At 39.6% G+C, this 19,605-nt stretch overlaps 1 protein-coding gene across 2 annotated transcripts in view; it reads left to right on the forward strand.

The window, feature by feature from the left end:
• Nucleotides 1-10,641: 10,641 nt before the first annotated feature.
• Nucleotides 10,642-19,605, forward strand: part of kiaa0232 (KIAA0232 ortholog) — a 29,289-nt gene continuing 20,325 nt past the window's right edge. The window contains exons 1-3 of one of the 2 annotated variants that reach the window (XM_038268441.1): nucleotides 10,642-10,920; nucleotides 15,911-16,498; nucleotides 18,466-18,606. In XM_038268441.1, the coding sequence (XP_038124369.1) occupies nucleotides 16,262-16,498; nucleotides 18,466-18,606 (378 nt within the window). In that variant the 5' untranslated portion in view covers nucleotides 10,642-10,920; nucleotides 15,911-16,261. Of the gene's footprint in view, nucleotides 10,921-11,148; nucleotides 11,322-15,910; nucleotides 16,499-18,465; nucleotides 18,607-19,605 lie in introns of those variants that run through there. The other variant, XM_038268442.1, reaches the window with a different exon arrangement.

Below are 19,605 nucleotides of genomic sequence, written 5' to 3' on the forward strand. Positions count from 1 at the left end.
CGTGGCATAGATTCAACAAGGTGCTGGAAGCATTCCTCAGGGAGTTTGGTCCATATTGACATGTTGCCGCAGATTTGTCGGCTGCACATCCATGATGCGAATCTCCTGTTCCACCACATCCCAAAGATGCTCTATTGGATTAAGATCTGGTGACTGTGGAGGCCATTTGAGTACAGTGAACTCATTGTCATGTTCAAGAAACCAGTCTGATATGATTCCAGCTTTATGACATGGCGCATTATCCTGCTGAAAGTAGCCATCAGAAGTTGGGTACATTGTGGTCATAAAGGGATGGACATGGTCAGCAACAATACTCAGGTAGGCTGTGGCGTTGCAACGTTGCTCAATTGGTACCAAGGGGCCCAAAGAGTGCCAAGAAAATATTCCCCACACCATGACACCACCACCACCAGCCTGAACCGTTGATACAAGGCAGGATGGATCCATGCTTTCATGTTGTAGACGCCAAATTCTGACCCTACCATCCGAATGTAGCAGCAGAAATTGAGACTCATCAGACCAGGCAACGTTTTTCCAATCTTCTATTGTCCAATTTCCATGAGCTTGTGCAAATTGTAGCCTCAGTTTCCTGTTCTTAGCTGAAAGGAGTGGCACCTGGTGTGGTCTTCTGCTGCTGTAGCCCATCTGCCTCAAAGTTCGACGTACTGTGCGTTCAGAGATGCTCTTCTGCCCACCTTGGTTGTAACGGGTGGTTATTTGAGTCACTGTTGCCCTTCTATCAGCTCGAACCAGTCTGGCCATTCTCCTCTGACCTCTGGCATCAACAAGGCATTTCCGCCCACAGAACTGCCGCTCACTGGATGTTTTTTCTTTTTCGGACCATTCTCTGTAAACCCTAGAGATGGTTGTGCGTGAAAATCCCAGTAGATCAGCAGTTTCTGAAATACTCAGACCAGCCCTTCTGGCACCAACTATCATGCCACGTTCAAAGTCACTCAAATCACCTTTCTTCCCCATACTGATGCTCGGTTTGAACTGCAGGAGATTGTCTTGACCTTGTCTACATGCCTAAATGCACTGAGTTGCCGCCATGTGATTGGCTGCTTAGAAAGTAAGTGTTAACGAGCAGTTGGACAGGTGTACCTAATAAAGTGGCCGGTGAGTGTAATTGGTTATTTAATTATAGTATTTAATCAGTTTTTTCGCCACGGCCTAAGTCTGTGTTCAATGACTTGCTTTAAATATACTTTAAATCAGCTACATTCTTAATGCATTATTAATCTTAACACCCTAATGGGGTTGTGCTAAAAGTATATAAAGGATAGATAGATATAAGGGAAGTTTGATGTCTTTTTGCGCTGTTGTATTTGTACTTTTGAATTGACTTCCGGTAAACAAAGTTATTAAAAAAATAAATTGGTGCTTAAAGATACGCTGCAGCCAATCTCAAAAAGTAATTTAGAAATCCTTTTCCCTGAAATGAGCCGCCCTGCTTGGTTATAACCACACCAAACAACACTGCGGTCTGTTTTTAATGTAGAGGTGAAATAAGTCTGCCCTCATACAGCTAAACCATCTTCCCATGAGAGGATTACAAGGCAGCTCTTAATTGTGCCAGCTGCTCTAAATTGACTTTCAATCAACAGCGGCGAATGAAAGCGCCGTCGGGGCGCAGAGCTGAGCTGACTGCTCTGCAAACACTAAACTGTAGCATGTAACTGTGGCTGAAAGGAGATCTTATCAATGTGAGGAAAGAAAGAGACATTGACGTGACACACGGATTCCAATAACGATTGGGATGATTCATAAAAGTATGCAGAGGATATTGACTGTGAAGACAAACACAGCTTCTGACTTCTGTCTCTAAGGTCAGGCTAGCTGACCTTTGAATCGCTTTGTTCTGGGAGCAGATAAGGATCAAAAGCTTTCAGCGTTTATCTGCTAAAAAGGCCCTAAGGGTCCCTCTGAACTGCTCTTAACTTTACAAACACTGGCTTTCTGCTTTCATGCTCAGTGTCTCATGTACTTACATAACATACATTTTCTAATTTTACCTGCAGGCTCCTCAAATTTCTCAACAAAAAACTTCTTTAGATTGTTATTTCCTTACAATGAGCAGAAATGGATTTTAGGATAAACTCAATGGTGTTTTTATGCCATCTAAACAATGGTGCAAAGGATGGTCAATAGGCTACCACTCATTCGCCGGGGGGTGCAGATGACCTTTGATTTATTGATGGTCTCTCTAAAAAATAAACTAATAATCCATTCGACGCAGAAATATATGGAGTAGCATTGCTCAGAAAGTAGTATTGCTTTAATTGACTCATTAAACTTAATTATTTCCTCCATTTTTGCACCTTTATTTTGACATTTATTTGGTATTAATTAACTAAAAACATAATAATAAATCTTTTGGAGGGTAATTTACAGTCAGGTCCATATATATATTGGGACATTGACATGACTCCAATCTTTTTGGCTCTATAGACGGTGAGCACGGTGGTGGCAGCCTCATGCTCTGGGGTTACTTTCCTGTGGAATAAGTCTAGGGGGTGAGATGGATGAAATCAGGAATGGTTCCAAGCAGTGTCCATTTCTGGTCCCCAAACCTTCAGGTTTCCGCTGTTAAGCCGAACATAAAGATTTTTATTTTTTCAGGATTGCTGTTTTTTTAAGCAAACATCCAAAGGGACAACAGAATATAATAGAACAGAGTAGAAAAACTCTTTATTGTCCAACAAATGGGGAAATTCTGGTTTTACAGCCGCAAAAAGTTTATAGCAAAAGTGGTCAGACAAACGGGGACCTTAGATAATTGTATAAAAATGACATAGAGTTATTGGGGGAGGGGCTGCCTAGTGGTTCTGAGTACGATCCCCATTCCCACAGACTGTATTCTGGGTCTCTGAGCAATACCCCTAACCCCACCATGCTGCAAAAAAATGTAATCTACATAAGTCATTTTTTCTTAAAATAATTGCATTTTTTTCTTGAATTGATGAGGAAAATTAGACATTTTGCCAATGGAACGAGACAATTTACATTTAAAATAAGAAAAAACAATTGCGTTGTCTTTTTTCCAGTGCATATTATCTAATTATCTGATACTAAGAGTGAAAATACTCATCCCATCATTTACCTGCTCAAAATAAGGGTAAATGCACTTAATTTAAGACATTTTTACTTATTTCTAGATCATTTTCCCAGTGTGGGATGGGTTAAATGCAGATGTAAATTTCTCCAACGTGAGATCAATAAAGTGCAATTCAATATACTATACTTATTACTTCCAAATAAAATACTGCACTGTAAAGTCTTTTAACAATATAAAACTTTGCACCTGGAGAATGAATAATCAATATACAGCTGTGGACATTTTTACACTAATGGAAATTTGAAAAGAGCAGCAACATCAGAGAATGCCACACTACAGTGGCAATGAGTTGTGCAATGTATAATGTGCAATTTACTAATTGTTACCCTGTGCAGTAACCTGTTTCTCTATATTTGACACCCAGTGCAATAACCATATAAATGAAAATATAAATATCCATCTATATAAATACCCATGTAAACACCCTATGCAATAACCCTGTATAATGATCCTACTGCGAAAAAAAAAAACTGCCATATGTGGACGCACTGTATTTATCCTATGCACCTTTTCCTTCCTCTGAAACATCATTCTTCTTTGACTATTTGAGCTGATGTAATGGGTACATTTCTCCACTGTGAGATCAATAAACTCAATAAATCAATCAATCAATGTGCAAAATGACAGCAGCATGTTATTTAACTGACTTTGCACAGAAACTGTGAAAAAATCAGCATGAATGGTACAACTTATTGAGGTTGCTGGGAACAGTGGTGGTTGTAAAGTCTTCCAGCTGCTGGGAGGAAGGATCTGTGATAACGCTCCCTGGTGCATTCATGGTGCAGCAGTCTGTCACTGAAGGAGCTCTCCAGTTCAGCAACAGCTTCATGCATCGGGAGGAAGACATTAAAAGATTATTAAAAGACCAGGAGAACACCAATATTTGTGATGCACTTACCAAAATTGAGAAGAACAGCCAACATGGTATTTTGAAAAAGGATGTTGACATGAGATGTTCTCACATGTTCACAAATAAGATGCAGATTTTTGAGGCTCCTCTAAATGAAGCCAGAATAATGAAACTTGATCATGGTTTATCATGCATAACTTTAATAGAGGCATCACTTATGCAACCAGGTTAGAGAAGCTTCGTAATGCGTCTTTAAGATTTTTTTTTATAGAAAGTATCCACTGTTTTGATTACAGTATTTTTTTATATTATGTCAAATTAAATATGAGACCTGATTTGTTTTTACTCTACTAAAAATATCAACAGGGTTCTGCAGACTTTTTAATTACATCTACATAAAATGAACTGATATTAAAAAGCTGCTGAATAAATACATTAATGGTTCAAACTACAAAGTCCTCTCTGACATTTAGAGAGCCAGTAAAAACGCCATGAAGTGGATTATAAGCCAAAAATGTATGACATTCAGACAAAAGGATGATGGCTTCAAAACTAAAGGCAAACAATTCTTAATGCAAAGATTAAGAAAGGCTGTTTTATATCAGAGAGAGAAAGCATAATCTGATTCAGAGTAAAGCGCTTAGATCTGCATAAACTCAGAGAATGCATTGCCTGCAGGGCATTTCTACTTTAGATGAGCTTTATAGTTTCATAGAAGCTTCATAGACACTGCACACATTACCCTGTATCAATCGCAGCATCCTCCTTCTCACACAGAAAGAGCTAAACAAACAAGCTCCATCTTATATCAGAGATCGGATCATTCATTATGTTCCTAACAGACCACTTCGCTCTCAATCTGCAGGTTTACTAGTGGTTCCTAGAATTTAGATTGGGAGGCAGATCTTATTTAGATTGGGAACCAACTACCAGTTTTAGTCCGTGAGGCAGACACCCTGTTTACTTTTAAGGCTAGGCTTAAAACGTTCCTTTTAGATAGAGCTTATAGTTAGAGTGGCTCAGGTTATCCTGAGCTATCTCTATAGTTATGCTGCTATAGGCTTAGGCTGCTGGAGGACATGGGGACCCCTTTTCATCATTTCCTTTCAAGCTGTCTCCATTCTCACATTCTGCAGTATTTTTTAGTTCCGTCTCCTTTTTCTTGCCCTGGTAGCTTCTTCTGGTCTGTTCCTGTTTGGGCTGTGACATCATCTTGAAGAGAAATATCAGCTGGGCTGCTGACATCAATACCTTCGGTTATAGATGATAGAGTTGGGCCAATATTTTGTGTTTAATCCTGTTTCTCTCCTCGACATTACTATACACAGCACTGTGACTAATTGTATGTGCTCTCTTTCATCCCCTTTAGCATGAATACCGGCTCATGGCTCTTCTGTTTCACTGTTCCTTTCCTAGACCGTGCCACCTATAGAGCTAGTTTACTTTTACCTTTTCTGACAAAGAGAGCATTTATGGATCACTGTTTGTACATTCCTTTTGTATCTCTGCTTCTGTCTCCTTGAACCCCAACTGGCCTCGGCAGATGGACGCTCACACTGAACCTGGTTCTGCAGGAGGTTTCTTCCTGTTAAAAGGGAGTTTTTCCTCTCTACTGTTGCTGCATGCATTCTTGGTGTGAGGGATTGCTTTAGAGTCAACGACAAAATGGAAGTGAAGATTTTCACCATGAGCTCATCCAGGAGGAACATGTTCTGTGAGTAAATGATTGAAGGCAACCAGCTGGTTTTACTGAGATAGAATCGCCTTACCTGTCTGATTGGATTTTCTCTGTAAAGTGCAGAGAGGATATATGTTGTGAATTGGTGCTATATAAATAAATTACAGGCAAATTAAAGCATTCAGGCATAAGCATAAAGGTTTATAAGTAAAATCATTTATAAATACAATGATGTATGAATGAAATGTGAAATTAAATTATTTTAGAATAACCAGGGAAAACACAACTACATAAAAATCTGATTGTTACATTTGAAAAAGGATATTGGAATAAGAGTAGAAAATGGGGATCTATTTCCACTATTTCTTGTCCTTATATTGATGTTTCAAAAAGAATAGAAAGTTAAATTGGGGTTTACAAGCAGCAAAATGAAAGGAAAAGAGAAACATGCTGATTTCTAAGGTAGAAAACTTGAAGACAGCGAAAAAAGTAAAGAGTAGAAAACCTTAGAAGAACCCCAAATGTACAGGGGTGTGAAAACGTATTTGCCATCTTTTCTAATCTCTTGTTATTTCATGTTTGTCCAACTTCAGTTTTTCTTTCAGAACATCAAATAAACTGAATGTTAGTCCAAGACAACAGAAACTGAACAGAAACTGCTGATTTTAAATCAAGATTTTCATTAATTAGGGTGAAACTGTACTGTATAGATGACTAACCTTCTGCTCTCTCTGCTTTTCCTCAGAGTAGCTTTGCCTCGTCTGTTCCTGTTTGGCTGTGACGTCATCCTGGAAAGAAACATCAGCTGTGCTGCTTCTATCAACACCCTTGTCTATAGATGTTGGAGATGGGCCTGTTTTCCAGTGTGGTCCTGTTTCTCTGACCGTGACTGAGTGGATGTGCTCTCTTCGTCTTCTGGCATGGGAGCTGCCTTGGAGCTCGTCTGCCTGGCTGCGTGTTTCCTGGACGGGGCCGCCTTTTACAGCTGCTTTTTGTATCTCTGCTTCTGTCTCCTTGAACCCCAGTCGGCCTCGGCAGATGGCCGCTCACACTGAGCCTGGTTCTGCTGGAGGTTTCTTCCTGTTAAAAGGGAGTTTTTTCCTCTCCACTGTCGCTACAAGCATGCTTAGTGTGGGGGATTGTATTTGAGTCAATGAGTCAATGCAATCAACTGGTTTTCCTTAGATAGAAAACTTTGTATCAATTTGACTGTATGATCTAGTTGAACTGTAAAGTGCCTTGAGATGACATGTGTTGTGAATTTGGCGCTATATAAATAAACTGAATTGAATTGAATTGAAACCCAGGAGTCAATGGAGTTACCACAGCGTAGAGGGTAAATAGTTGCGTTCAGCGCCCTGTTCTGTAGACCAGCCTGTCCTCACATACTGCAGGCGGCCTGTAAGGTAGTCCTACTTTATCCAGTGGGACAGGTGGTGGTTAACTCCTCAGCATTTGTTTCTCCCTCAGCATAAAAATGAGCGAAGACCAAAGAAAGCTCTCGGTTTACGGTGTGCCATATTCCACTGCTGTAGCACTTTCTCCAGCTTCAGACTCTTGGTTCATTAATTATAATTAATAGTAGGGATGGAACGGTTTATGAAAACCGTCCGAACCGTTCGGTTCGACTGTCTCGGTTCGGTTCGCGTGTGTTTCGTTCGGTTCATGCGCTGCTCCTTTTTCTCATAGGCGAAGCGTTTACACTCCAGAGCAGAAGGTGGCGGTACTGCGACCAAAGCCAACCACCAGTAGTAAACAAGAAGAAGAAGCAGCGAAGCAGCGTAGCCGGGTGTAGCAGGAAAAAATCAGTTGTTGTGGAGAATTGTGTGGGTATGGCGAGTGGGAAAGAACAGGAGTTGGAAGACGCGCCAGCAACACTTTATAGGTCTGCTGTATGGGAGCGCTTTGCATTTAGAGTGACCTACGATGACGGCGGAAAGAAAGTTGTGGATAAAAGTGCAACAGTGTGCAAGCATTGTGCAACATGTTTTGTTTATGCTAACAGCAACATGACCAACATGTCATGCTAACCTAGCCTGGGTGCCATTCTGAACTTAGTCCCGCCCACAACGTTTGAGGTCGGGAAGTTCGGTCTGGCGTTGCTCAATATTAGCGCGAGTATCCTCGCACAATATCTGGCGGGCCAATCAAATTGTCAGGGCGGGCTTTATATGATGATGGACAGATGATCAACAGAAACGTAATCAACCACGTCACAAAAGCGCGCATGGGTGACAACAACAATGGCTGCCGCTGGAGAGTTGAGGTGTGTAGATTCTGCTATTAGGTCTGTTCTAGAAGATATCGACAGCAAATTAATTTTAAAAGAGGAACAGAGAAACGCGATCAAGGCTCCTCTTCTTATTCTAGGCGTGCAACTGCACGCTTTGATTTTTGTTGACAACAACTATGCATCGCTTAACATACGTCACGCACTCCGTTGCTCTTATTGGTTGTAGGTCTATCCAATTGATTGCAGAGGCATTTTATTTCCTGGTCGTTCCAAACACGCCCAATAATCACAGCTCTATGGAGCAGTATCAGACTCATATTCTGACTAGAATTGAGTAGGACTACGTCAGGCTAATGCTAACCCCGAAATCCCTCATACTCCGTCAGTGCTCCGCTTCGCCCCGCTGCGCTCCTGACCGCCTGCACAAAGCAAAGCCTACAGCCTCCGCTGTGGCTCCCGTCCGCTCCGCTCTGAGTTCTTTGGAGATGGTAGAGGGCATGCGCCAGATGATTAAATTCAAAGCAGCAAAACATGCGGAAATGATCCAGGGTTTCCGCGGATCATTAAAAATAATTACAATTCATTATTTTTTGTGTGATTTTTTTTCATTAATTTCATAATTTTTATTAATTATTTTATTTTTCGGTGTAAAAATAAACATATACCGAACCGAACCGAAAACCGTGAACCGTCCACCCCTAATTAATAGTAATTAATTTTAACTAACTTGGTTCCATCATATTTAATTTAGGAATTTTTGAATAAAGGAGACTAAAAGACCTGACTGTGAAACTTGATTTTTTTTAATATAGGTATATAACAAAAATTCTATGAAGGTGTTACTTTATGCTGGAGGCCAGGGGCGATTCTAGGATCCCAGGTTTAGGGTGCTGAGCACCCAGGCAGCTATGTGGACAGGCATGATTCATTTCACTGTTTTCTATATACATATTCTACATTTTTGAAACTTGATCAGTGCCTTTTGCCAATAACTGACTCTATCATTCACTAACATGTCGTATCTGAGACTTTTTTATTCCTGTTTTTTTGTCCTCTAGTACCCAAACCTACTTGGCTTACCCTTTGCTCCTCTCCTTCCCCTTGTGAACTTCTCCTTCTTTTCACTGTCGATCCCAAAATGGATTGTATTTAACAAGGTAAATATATACAGTTGTGCTTGAAAGTTTAGACACACTCCTGATAAAGAAAATGATACAATATTAACAGTAATTATAATGACAAGAAACTGAAAAAATAAATTAATTAAAACATGAAAAAATTATGATTTGATAGATTAAAATATTGATTTTGAACAGTGATTTTAAAAATAATGATTAAAAAAAAAAACAGTCAAAGACGCATTAGAGCACCTTGCTCATGAATTCACCTCAAACAGGAGCAGAAATCTGACTGAACATTTAAGAAAACACCTGATTGAAGGGATTCCCTCACAGTGTTGCTCTACATTTTAGTCTAGGAGGCCCATCTTGCTGATTTACCTGGTTTCTTTTTTGTTTGTTTGTTCATTATTAATATTTCTGTTGAACCACAATTCAAAATTAATGGCAAAATTTTCATTAAACTTTTTACTATTTCACTGGCAGCTGATTCCCCCCCCCCCCCCCCCCCCCCCCATCTTTAATGGGAGAGTATGTATACTTTTTATGTATTTTCTTTTTTTAAATCTAAGTACTGTATAGGTTTTAGACTGTTTTATATTTAGTATGTTTTTTTATTTAAAAAGCACATACAATATAAAAAAAAACATATTTTAGGGATGCTATGATTCAATTGATCTAAAAACGCCTATATCTGGCGTAGTGATGTCTCGTTAAGACTATATTGTGATCATGGGCGGTTCTAGACAGGGGCCAACGGGGGTCAGTGCCCCTGTAGATCACTTCCTGGCCCATTATGGCCCTTGTACTGATAATACAAAGAAATTCTAATGATGATATGCGCTGGAACAGACTGATAGGTCCTTCGGATCCATTTAATTTGTTTTCTTTAGAAATTCTGTTTTACTTATTATTTAAAAAACAATAAGGTGATAGCTTCAGTGGTATTGAGATAGGATCCCAGATTTCATCTGCTAAATGTTTTTTCAAAAAAAAAAAAAAACCCTCATATATTTACAGCTGAATTTATCAGTTTTTTTCTTGAGTTCTATTCAGATTTAATAGAAAAAAAACAGTAATTTTAACTTAAATTCTGTCAAAAATATGTAAAAATCCTAAAATATTAATATTTATGGACCTAGTAAGACATAGAAATTAAATTAAACCTAATTGAATAGAAATTTCACTCCAAGCAGTTATATTAAAATATTTGAAACCATTTTTTTTTTTTTTTTACTTTTTTATTTCATGCCCCCATGAAAACACACTTGCCCCCTCATGCCCCCTCTTCACCCCCTGGCACATTTGCTCTAGAAACGCCACTGGTCGTGATTAAAAATATATGAATATGAATTCTTCACAGGGCGTTTTAAACAAAATACACACATACACACATATACATATATATATATATATATATATATGTGTATTCAGGCTACTGGATACATCTGGGAACATAAACTCTGGTCATAATTATTGTTCTAACGTCACAGTCTCTGTTTTCTTTCATCTAAAATAAATTGTGGGAGAACTAGTTGGACTTCTGATGCAATAATCCAGGCGGAGGAATCAAACCTACCGCAGCGGGACGGTAGAGGTTTGTCCCGTTGCCTAGATACGAACGCGGAGGGTGGCGCACTCAGCAGACGCATCTGAATGAAACTGGCTCGTCGGCGGCGGACATTGCGGTTCCAAGTATCTCCCGTCATCGAGGAGTGACCTTCCCTGGGCGGGAGCCCGAATGTCTCCAGTTCCGCCGCCGCTCTGTTGAAGAAGCACTAGATGCGAAAGCAGCGCCATTTCTGTCGGCGTCCATGATAGGCGCTGCTACCGCAGCAGATTCCAGAGCTCGAGCTCGGAACGGCAGCGGGAGAGAAGTAGCCGCTCCCCTTTCGCCGCTTCCCTACTCCCAGGCCACGGCAGGTGAGTCAACCCGACCCCCGGGAAGCCATTTAAATGTCTCGCTTCTCTTGCTTTCCGCGCGGCGAGCAGCGTTAAGTTTGTGAACTCCTTCATCTTGTGACGATATGGCGCACATTTGTTTAGGGAGGAAAAAAAACCGTCTGACAGTCCTGTTACCGTGCAGCCGCTGTTCCTCCCCCTCGGTTACAACAACAAGCGTAGCTACGCTAACGTTAGCTTTCAGATGATCCTGCCTCTTCTGCTACTCCTGTTGACATTTATCATTCTGAATCCACCTAATATTGGACTTGTTTGGTGTTTAAATTGGAAACAGAAGCAGTAATGTCAGCGAGCGCAGCCTTCCTTCACCTGCCTGTTAGAAAGTGTTTCCTTATCGGACGATATCCAAAAAACGCAAGAAGGTAAGCTTGGCTAATATATGCGTTCAAATCGGGAAGTTTGTAGGAGAAAATGCCGAGCTCTGGGAAGCTAACTCGGCTAACAGCAGCTAAAGGTCGGTGGTCCAGCTAACCTTGTCGTTTGACCACAAACCGATCTAATTTTCAACATTTAAGTCACAATTCGCCTTTTTTTAAATGATTATTCCTTTCTGCGGCGGCGTTACGTAGCTTGATCTGATAGCGCGGTGTTTTGCAACAAATTGCCGGTGTGTGTGCAGCTCCCCTGACCAGCTGATTACATTTGGCTAATCGTCCTTCTAGTGGTTGTTTTGGTTTTCCTATCCGCTGATTCGCCACACACCATCGCTGGAGGAATCGTTCATATCAGAGGAGAGACTCCATTTTAATGAGGGGGATGTTGTGAAGTGGGAATGGCCGCAGGGCTAAGTTTGATTTGCTGAATGAAGTTAGTATGTTGACAGCGCAGACAGAAACAGGCAGCCGGTGCTGATGTGCAGAGAACGGTCAGCCATGTTTAGAAGCGGCTGCTGCTGCTCTCCCTGTGTCACTGACTCAGGTCTCGTTTAACGAGAGGCTGTGGGTCGCCGATGTGGTGTCAGCGCGCTGCTAAAGCTTCTTATCTTGCCCTTTTGACGTCTCCGATGGGTGCCTGTAAATGCCACCGAGGAGTGACGGCCGGATCAGCCAATCAGATCCTCACAGCCTCCATTTGCTCTACACGTCGGTGTCCGAATCCGCTGCCTGTCACCGTCTGAAACCCACGAGGTTTTTCATGCCCACTCCAGCCGTGTCTCCCCAGCTGTCAAAAGTTGCTCATGCCGGCAGCGATATAGGACACGCTTTTCTCCTTCGTTGTGTGCATGTTGTTGTTTTGAAATAGACACAAACCGTTCAATCTGGACCAGGCCTGCCCAAAGTCAGCCCTGCAGGTTTCTGAGGTCTCCCTGCTGCAGCACAGCTGCTTCTGGTGACTGCAGTTCAGCAAAAGCCTGTTAATCAGCTATTCATGAAAATCAGCTGTGCTGGAGCAGGGAAAGATCTAAAACCTGCAGCACCGAGGACCGACTGGTCATGCCTGAAGACGTTAATTCATGCTTTGCAATAACTTCTTTTCACTTTGAAGTAAACATGAGTTAATATCCCACAATTTACCTGCTTTATCTAAAGAGAAAGGCAAGAACTGTCTGCATTTGGCAGAAATGGTGTAAAAGATTGTTTATCACTAGTGTTGCACCAATACTGATAGGCAGACATGGGAAATGGGGAGTCAACAAGTCATCTCCATGTCATTTGCCCAGAAACAATTTTTACTTGTCCAGTATAATGTTTGATAAATATAGTTCCTAATATTCATTTTTGTATATATATCAATGAAACATGTTTGTTTTTTTAAATGTTTTTTGTAATTCAGTATTTTTTCAGTTTCCAGGTTCCTGGTGTGTATATGCATGCGTCAGATAATGAACTCAAGCCTACATTACCGTGTTAACATGCTTTTCAATCCTTCCTGCACATTCTTTTCAAAGTAAACTTTGCTTTAAACTGTTGTGTGCTTGGAAAAATATAAATTGTAATGTTAAAAATAAAAAAAAAAACTTGACAGGTTAAAAACTTAAGATAAATCACAAGACAGAAATCAATGTCACAAATTAATAACTTTTATTTTAGAGTCACGGTATGTTTATACAAGATAATACTATTAATATAATGTGACTTTTCTAGAGAATCATTATACATAGTTATTTTATACAGGGTTTCCACAGTTTTACATAATTTCAGAATTCACTTTTAACTGACTCAGGATTAGTTTTCCCTGACAAAATAAATGCAAAATAATAACATAACAGGTCACCAATTTAACATGTTTAGCTCTATAACATTTAAATGCACCTCTCCAATGTCTAAGAGAAAAAAATTGAATGGATGACCTGCATCACTGTACAGAACACTGCCATATGATAGCGCTTTCTAGCTTGTTTGTCGTTTTGGTAACTACATCAAAATTACCGCTAGGTGGACAAAAATCACGCCATCTGGCGGAAAATCACATGGCTTTTTCAAATCCCGCACCTTTTCCAAATCACGCGAGAATGTTTACAAAACAACAAAAAATGGCGCCGGCAACGCTTCTGGGTCGTTTTCAGCGAATGTCGGTGATTTTAAAGTAATGTTGAGTGATAAATATTTTTTTTTGCGATCATTGCACTTGCCCGGCGGGCAAATGCAATGATATTTGTACTCTCCCGACAATAAAAACGACTTTCCCAGTCAATCTACCCAGCCAATTGACCAGGTTGCACAGGTTGATTCACGGTAAAGATTGGACTCACCTGCTTCAGTAGGGGGGTACAACAAATACATGACATGGAAATGACTTGTTGACTCCACATTTCCTCATCTCTGCTGATAGGCAATCAAAGGTTCTACTGGATTCACTTTGACAAAGCCATGATGGCAATTATTTTACAGGCCAGTAGTATGCAGTTCTTCATATTTAAATACACACACATCAATTTCAAAAAGATGGTATCGGCCGATACTGCAAAACTCGTTATTACCATAACCTTTATTTTATCTTGATTGAAATGCTGTTTTAGATAATCTTTTTTGTAGTTGTAGGTTGAGTTTTTTTTTTGTACCCATAAAATAATAAAACTGTATTTTTTTGGGGGGGGGGCACGTTTATTATTTATTTTAAAAAGTATATTTTTTTGAAAATTTAAATTTTTTTTGTTGCGTAATCCAATCATTGGGCTCTCATATCTCGGGGTGACATCAGTTCATCACTTTTTGTTCTTGGATGTGTACTTCTAACTGATAAACTGTCTCTCTCTGTGTGATCCCACAACCTGCTAACGTTTAGTTTATTATATCTTCATTGTTTGTTGTGAAAATGATAATTTCACAGCATGTTTCACAGCTGGAATTTTATTGCCCTTTAAATGAAGGTCAGCTACCAGAAGGGATGGTTGAAACCAAAGCTAGCTTTGAAAGTGATGAATTTTATTTGTCATTTTAATTATTAACCTTATGTGAGGGGAAAAAAGATAAATTGGAATTCGTAGGAAAAACTCTAAGATTATATTTTTAAGCCATAATAACGAGCTCTAGTATTTCTAACTGATACAGATGATGCACCGAATCTGATTCAGTTTGCCTAATTTCTAAAGATGACTTATGAACTATTTCTCATGTTTGAAAAAAAAAATAGTTAAAGAAATAGTTTCTGATGTATTATGCCTCCTATCTAAGGCAGAAACAATCAGATTAATAGGGATTGCTGAAATAATCATCTGCTGATTGAGTAATTGATTCATCGTTGGCTGGAGTATAGAGACTCTAAAACATACCTTTAGCTGATAGAGCGACCCACTTAGAGGAGTAATTATAGCAACAAAAAATATATATTCACTTTGCATTTAAGAAAAAAAAAACCTTTTCCTCCTCAAGTGGAAATATTAGAGTTTCACCTCGTTTAATTTAGTAACAATTCTTCTTTAAAGTATATTTGGCTATCAGGTTATTTATCGAAAAAATAATCGACAGATTAATCAATTTGCAAAATAATCGTTAGCTGCAGCCCTAATACACACACACTTTGCATTTAAGATGAAAAGCCTTTTTGTCCTTCAACGCACTCTAGTCAGACCTCTTAAATAACGTCACCTGGTTTAGATTCAATATTAATTCTTCAAGGCAGGTTTGGTTATCCAATTTATAAATGGAAGAAATTATCGACAGATTAGTGAAATAATCGTTAGTTGCTACCTTTCTTATGTCCCTATCCTGAAACATGGCGGCATCTTCAGTATCTTTTTGATTAGCGTTCTTTGACTATATTGGTAGATATGTAGAGGTTTGTTACTTTTAAAGAGGGTGGGGTTGGTTTTAACTGCTAATTGCAGAAGTATTGTTGAATTTAAATTACTGGTTGATTCCTTTTTTTCAAACAGCAACATTCTCTTTATTCTAATTATTAACCCTATAATGCCAAATGTATCATATTTGATACATACGGTTTCTGAAATGTTTTGCGTCTGACACCTTTTGCATAATTTAATGGTAAAAACTTTGCTCAAAATCCTATTGTACACAATCAGGTATACCTGATAACAGAGGGCAGAAGACTACACAAAAAATAATCTTGACTTATCACATAGTAATAAATTATTAATATCAAAAATGTATTTCTGTTTTTTCTTTTTACATATTTTCTTAAAAGGCCAAATAAGGACTTCAAACCAAAACAAGTAATTTTCTGTTTTGTTTTATTCTTGGATCGGGCTTTAAAGGGTTAAAAAAAGAAAAAGTAGTAGTGTGGTGCAACAAGTGGGGGCAGGGCAACATTGTGTTATTCTCTGCTTTGTAGGACTTTGATTTATAAATTTGAAAAGTATTTTTTAAACCATTTGGTTGTATCTTTTCGCCAGCTGCTGGCATACGCAGAGTTTCCCAGTCAGTTGGATGTTTTGAACGCAAACAGGCTTCAGTAATGACCTCCGTTCTTTGAAGTGACTTCATGTGCTGCTCTGTAGTTTAAACCTGTTTGTTTCTTAGAAGCTAACAGCTGCTCTTTTTCTCTGTTTCAGACTGTGCTGGTGAACTAGAGCCGCTCTCATAATGGACCTCTCTGCCTGAGACAGAAACACGTCTTGTGTTTTGCTCAGCAGCTGGGAGCTTTCAGCAGCCATGCCTCACCAGTAAAATCCCTCTTTTTTTTTTTTCCTTTTTTTTTTTTTGCTTAAAGCAATAAAAACCCAACACCATCCTACATGCCTCCCCATGTAGAGCCCCTTACTTACATCCTACTGGAGTGACGCCCCCCCCTCCTCGTCCAGATAGGCTCTGCCTCGTCCTTCTGTTGTTGTCCACCTCCTTCCCTTCAGTAACTACCCATCATGAGGCTGCTGTGCCAGAAAATGGCCTACACCTGAGGTCCCATGCGTCCAGTGAGCACCGATTCGGACGGTCCCGCTCCTCCTGAGAACCTCTCTTGCCCTTACCCCAGTGTGGGAGCTCTGTCTGCTTCAGAGATGTCCTTGCTCCAGTCTCTCGGGCCGGTACAAAGCTGGCTCGGCCAGGAGCTCGAGAAGTGTGGGATAGATGCCATGATCTATACCCGCTATGTTCTTAGCCTCCTCCTGCATGACAGCTATGACTATGACCTGCAGGACCAGGTGGGCTCCTATCTATATTAATATATTGTGTATAAACATAAAATCCCTTTATGTTCTTTGATTTGAAGCCCCTGTCACACTTTGACGATTTAGACCAGCGAATGCCTAACCTGACTCCGCCAGATGGATTTGCTCCGCATATCCATCTGGAAACCTTCCGTTGAAGTAATTTTGGGAAGGGGCGAAAACACTGGTTAGCTGATTGGCCTATGTTGGTGATAGACGGGCCAAATAAACCAATCAGATCAACGAAGCATATGACGTACTAACAGAGCGACGACGAAAACAACCACAAGCCAGGCTACTCTTGCCGAAACCAGTCGGGAGAAGAGCAAAAACATCTTTTCCTCTGAGAAAAGCCTCCAGAGCAGTGTTTTGCTCTTCTTTCAGTGAAGAAATACTCTGTAATTCCGATAAAACTTGCTCGATAGCCACGCTAACGCTAGTTTCATCAGCTGAAGGCGCCATGTTCTTTAGACTGAACTGTCTCGCTTCTCGTTGCGTCACACCTCAACCCGCCTCAAAGCCAACGCTGATTGGACGTTTGTTTGGTGAACGGCTCCAAATTTTCTTTAACAGAGAGTCTCCAGACTGATCTGCGAGTGAAACCTTGAAAGCTCCCGAGATCAGGATGGTCTCACGAGGCTAGCGAATGCCTGGCGTACGGATAATCTGACAAAAACACGGGCATACGTAGGATAAGTTATGGGTACGTTGTGTATAAGTTATGAGCTCGCTGAAACACGTTGACATACGGCAAGTAGGTCGGGAAATTTTGAGCATGTTAAAAATTTCTCTACATATATCAGCGTATGCTCATACGTGGGGCATAAGTTGCATGTAAGTTATCTGATCGTTGACTAGGGGTGTGTATTGGCATGGGTGTTTCGATACGATACATGGCACGTTACGATATTGCATTATCGCCATATATTGCAATATTTTTCCTGCTATCAAAATTGAATGTATAGACCAAAAAGCATCCTCTGTATATGTTCATTAGATGATATTGATCGTTTAGTTATTTTGGTGTATCCGTGTTGTTTAGGGTTTGAGTCAGTCCACGTCTTCCACTGTGACTGCCTCAACTACAGATATAGCGCTGCACAGCTAAAGGGCTCCACAGCGCTATCTGCCAGAGTGGCAGTACAAAGGTAGCCCAATTATTCCCTAAGTTGTAGGTGAAAATGTTTTGCTTTAAAAAAGATCAATACTAGGAACTAAAAGACTGACGTTATACCAGGCAGCTAAAAATCACAATATATTGCCAAGACGATTTATTTTTGCACACCCCTATCGTTGACGCACCTTAAGTGTAAGTTATTCATAAGTCGTGGTGTCTAGTTTATCCAAAACCTATGAGTAACTTCTCCTCCAGACTTCATCCCCATCATAGGGTGAGCGAGACGGTGAGATGGATCCTCCCTACGTTCTTGACCAACAAATTTCCAAGCAGAAATGACGCTTAATCTGCTGCAACTGCAAACCTTCTGGTCTTTTTTTGTTTATTTTTTTGGCGGGTGGCATCATTGGATGCGCCTGAAGGGAGCAGCTTTAATTGATGCTGCGTAATGCCCATGAAATGATGCTTTATGCATCAGTTAGGCTGGCGTTGAACATACTCTATGGACTCGTTATGAATACGCTATTATACGCCCAAAATTGAAAAGAATATATAGAAAGCTCAGCGTATGCCAGCGTTTTAGTAGAATCTGGGACGTCGGGCATACGCTGGCTAAATCGTCAAGGTGTGACAGGACCCTCAGAGAAGCAGGTGAAAGTTTTACTGAAGATGAAGATAATAATTTGCTCAGGAAGTCTTTCATTTCTAGTTTGGTTTTTTAAATGTATAGTTTAGTCAGTTGTCCTTATTGATAATACAGAACTGAAAGCCAACATTAAGGTCATTTATTTTTCATGTTATGTTTTCACTCATCTTTTTTTTGTGTGCGTTTCTTTTTGAAAAGGAAAATGACATCTTCCTGGGGTGGGAGAAGGGAGCCGGGAAGAAGTGGGGCAAGGGCAAGAAAAAAGGAGGGACCGACCTGAGTCTAGAGGAGATAAAGAAGCAAGCCGCAGTGCAATGCCTTCGTTCTGCATCTGATGAAGTAAGTTTGTAGAGATTTAAATCTCTAGGTTCAGAAAGGGTCCACTGACTCCTTTAATAAAGAAACCTTGGTCGCCAAAATGGAATTAAATTTAAATAAAACATGTTAATGGAGTAAATTTAGTTGCAAGCAGAGAACATTTCATAAATGGACACTTGACTAAACAAAAAAGATCCCAGAAAATATTTAAGAGTAACTTTGCTGATTTCATTTTTAATTATTGTTTCAAGTATTTTTTTTTTCAATTTCTTTTACAGACTTTAGACTGGAAAAAAATCGAAATGTAGATAAGTCATTTTTTCTTAAAATAAGTGGCTTTCTTCTTGAATTGAGGAGGTAAAAGAGACATTTTGCCAATGGAACAAGACAATTTACACTTAAAATAAGAAAACACAATTGCATTGTCTTATTTCAAGTGCATATTATCTAAATATTTAATTTTAAGAGTAAAACTACTCATTTAATTGGCAAATCATCTAATTTACCTACTCAAATTAAGGGTAAATACACTTTATTCAAGTAGTTTTTACTTATTTCTAGATTTTTTCCAGCGTATATTTTCATGAACTTTTTCAGATTTAGTTTTGAGTTTTATTCTTTTTCAAATTGCCTTCTCTGCACTTCAAGGCCACTAGAAATGTTTTTGCTAATGTACGTGCAGACCAATAGAAAAGCATCTCCACTCCACCTTCCATCGGAAAGCCCCGCTCCCAGGAGTGTATATACTTCATCTGAAAAAATAGAAATTTGAAAAAATAAAAGCTACAGAAAAATGTATTTGAGAAAACAGCAAAGTTACTCTTACTATTTTTTTTTTCATTCAAAGTTTAATTTCTGAATTTCCTTTTTTCTTTTTTTCTTTTTCAAAAAATTTCGTTTTCAGAAGCTGTTCTTTGCTTGCAACAATAATTGAACAATATGCATTATATACCCTATATGTTCTAAATGTTGAGGTTTTTAATATGACATTAAAGTCGTAGGGAAATCGTATTTCAATGT

Source organism: Cyprinodon tularosa, unplaced genomic scaffold (assembly GCF_016077235.1).
Source record: "Cyprinodon tularosa strain WSP-4 unplaced genomic scaffold, ASM1607723v1 ctg70, whole genome shotgun sequence".
NCBI lineage: Eukaryota > Metazoa > Chordata > Actinopteri > Cyprinodontiformes > Cyprinodontidae > Cyprinodon > Cyprinodon tularosa.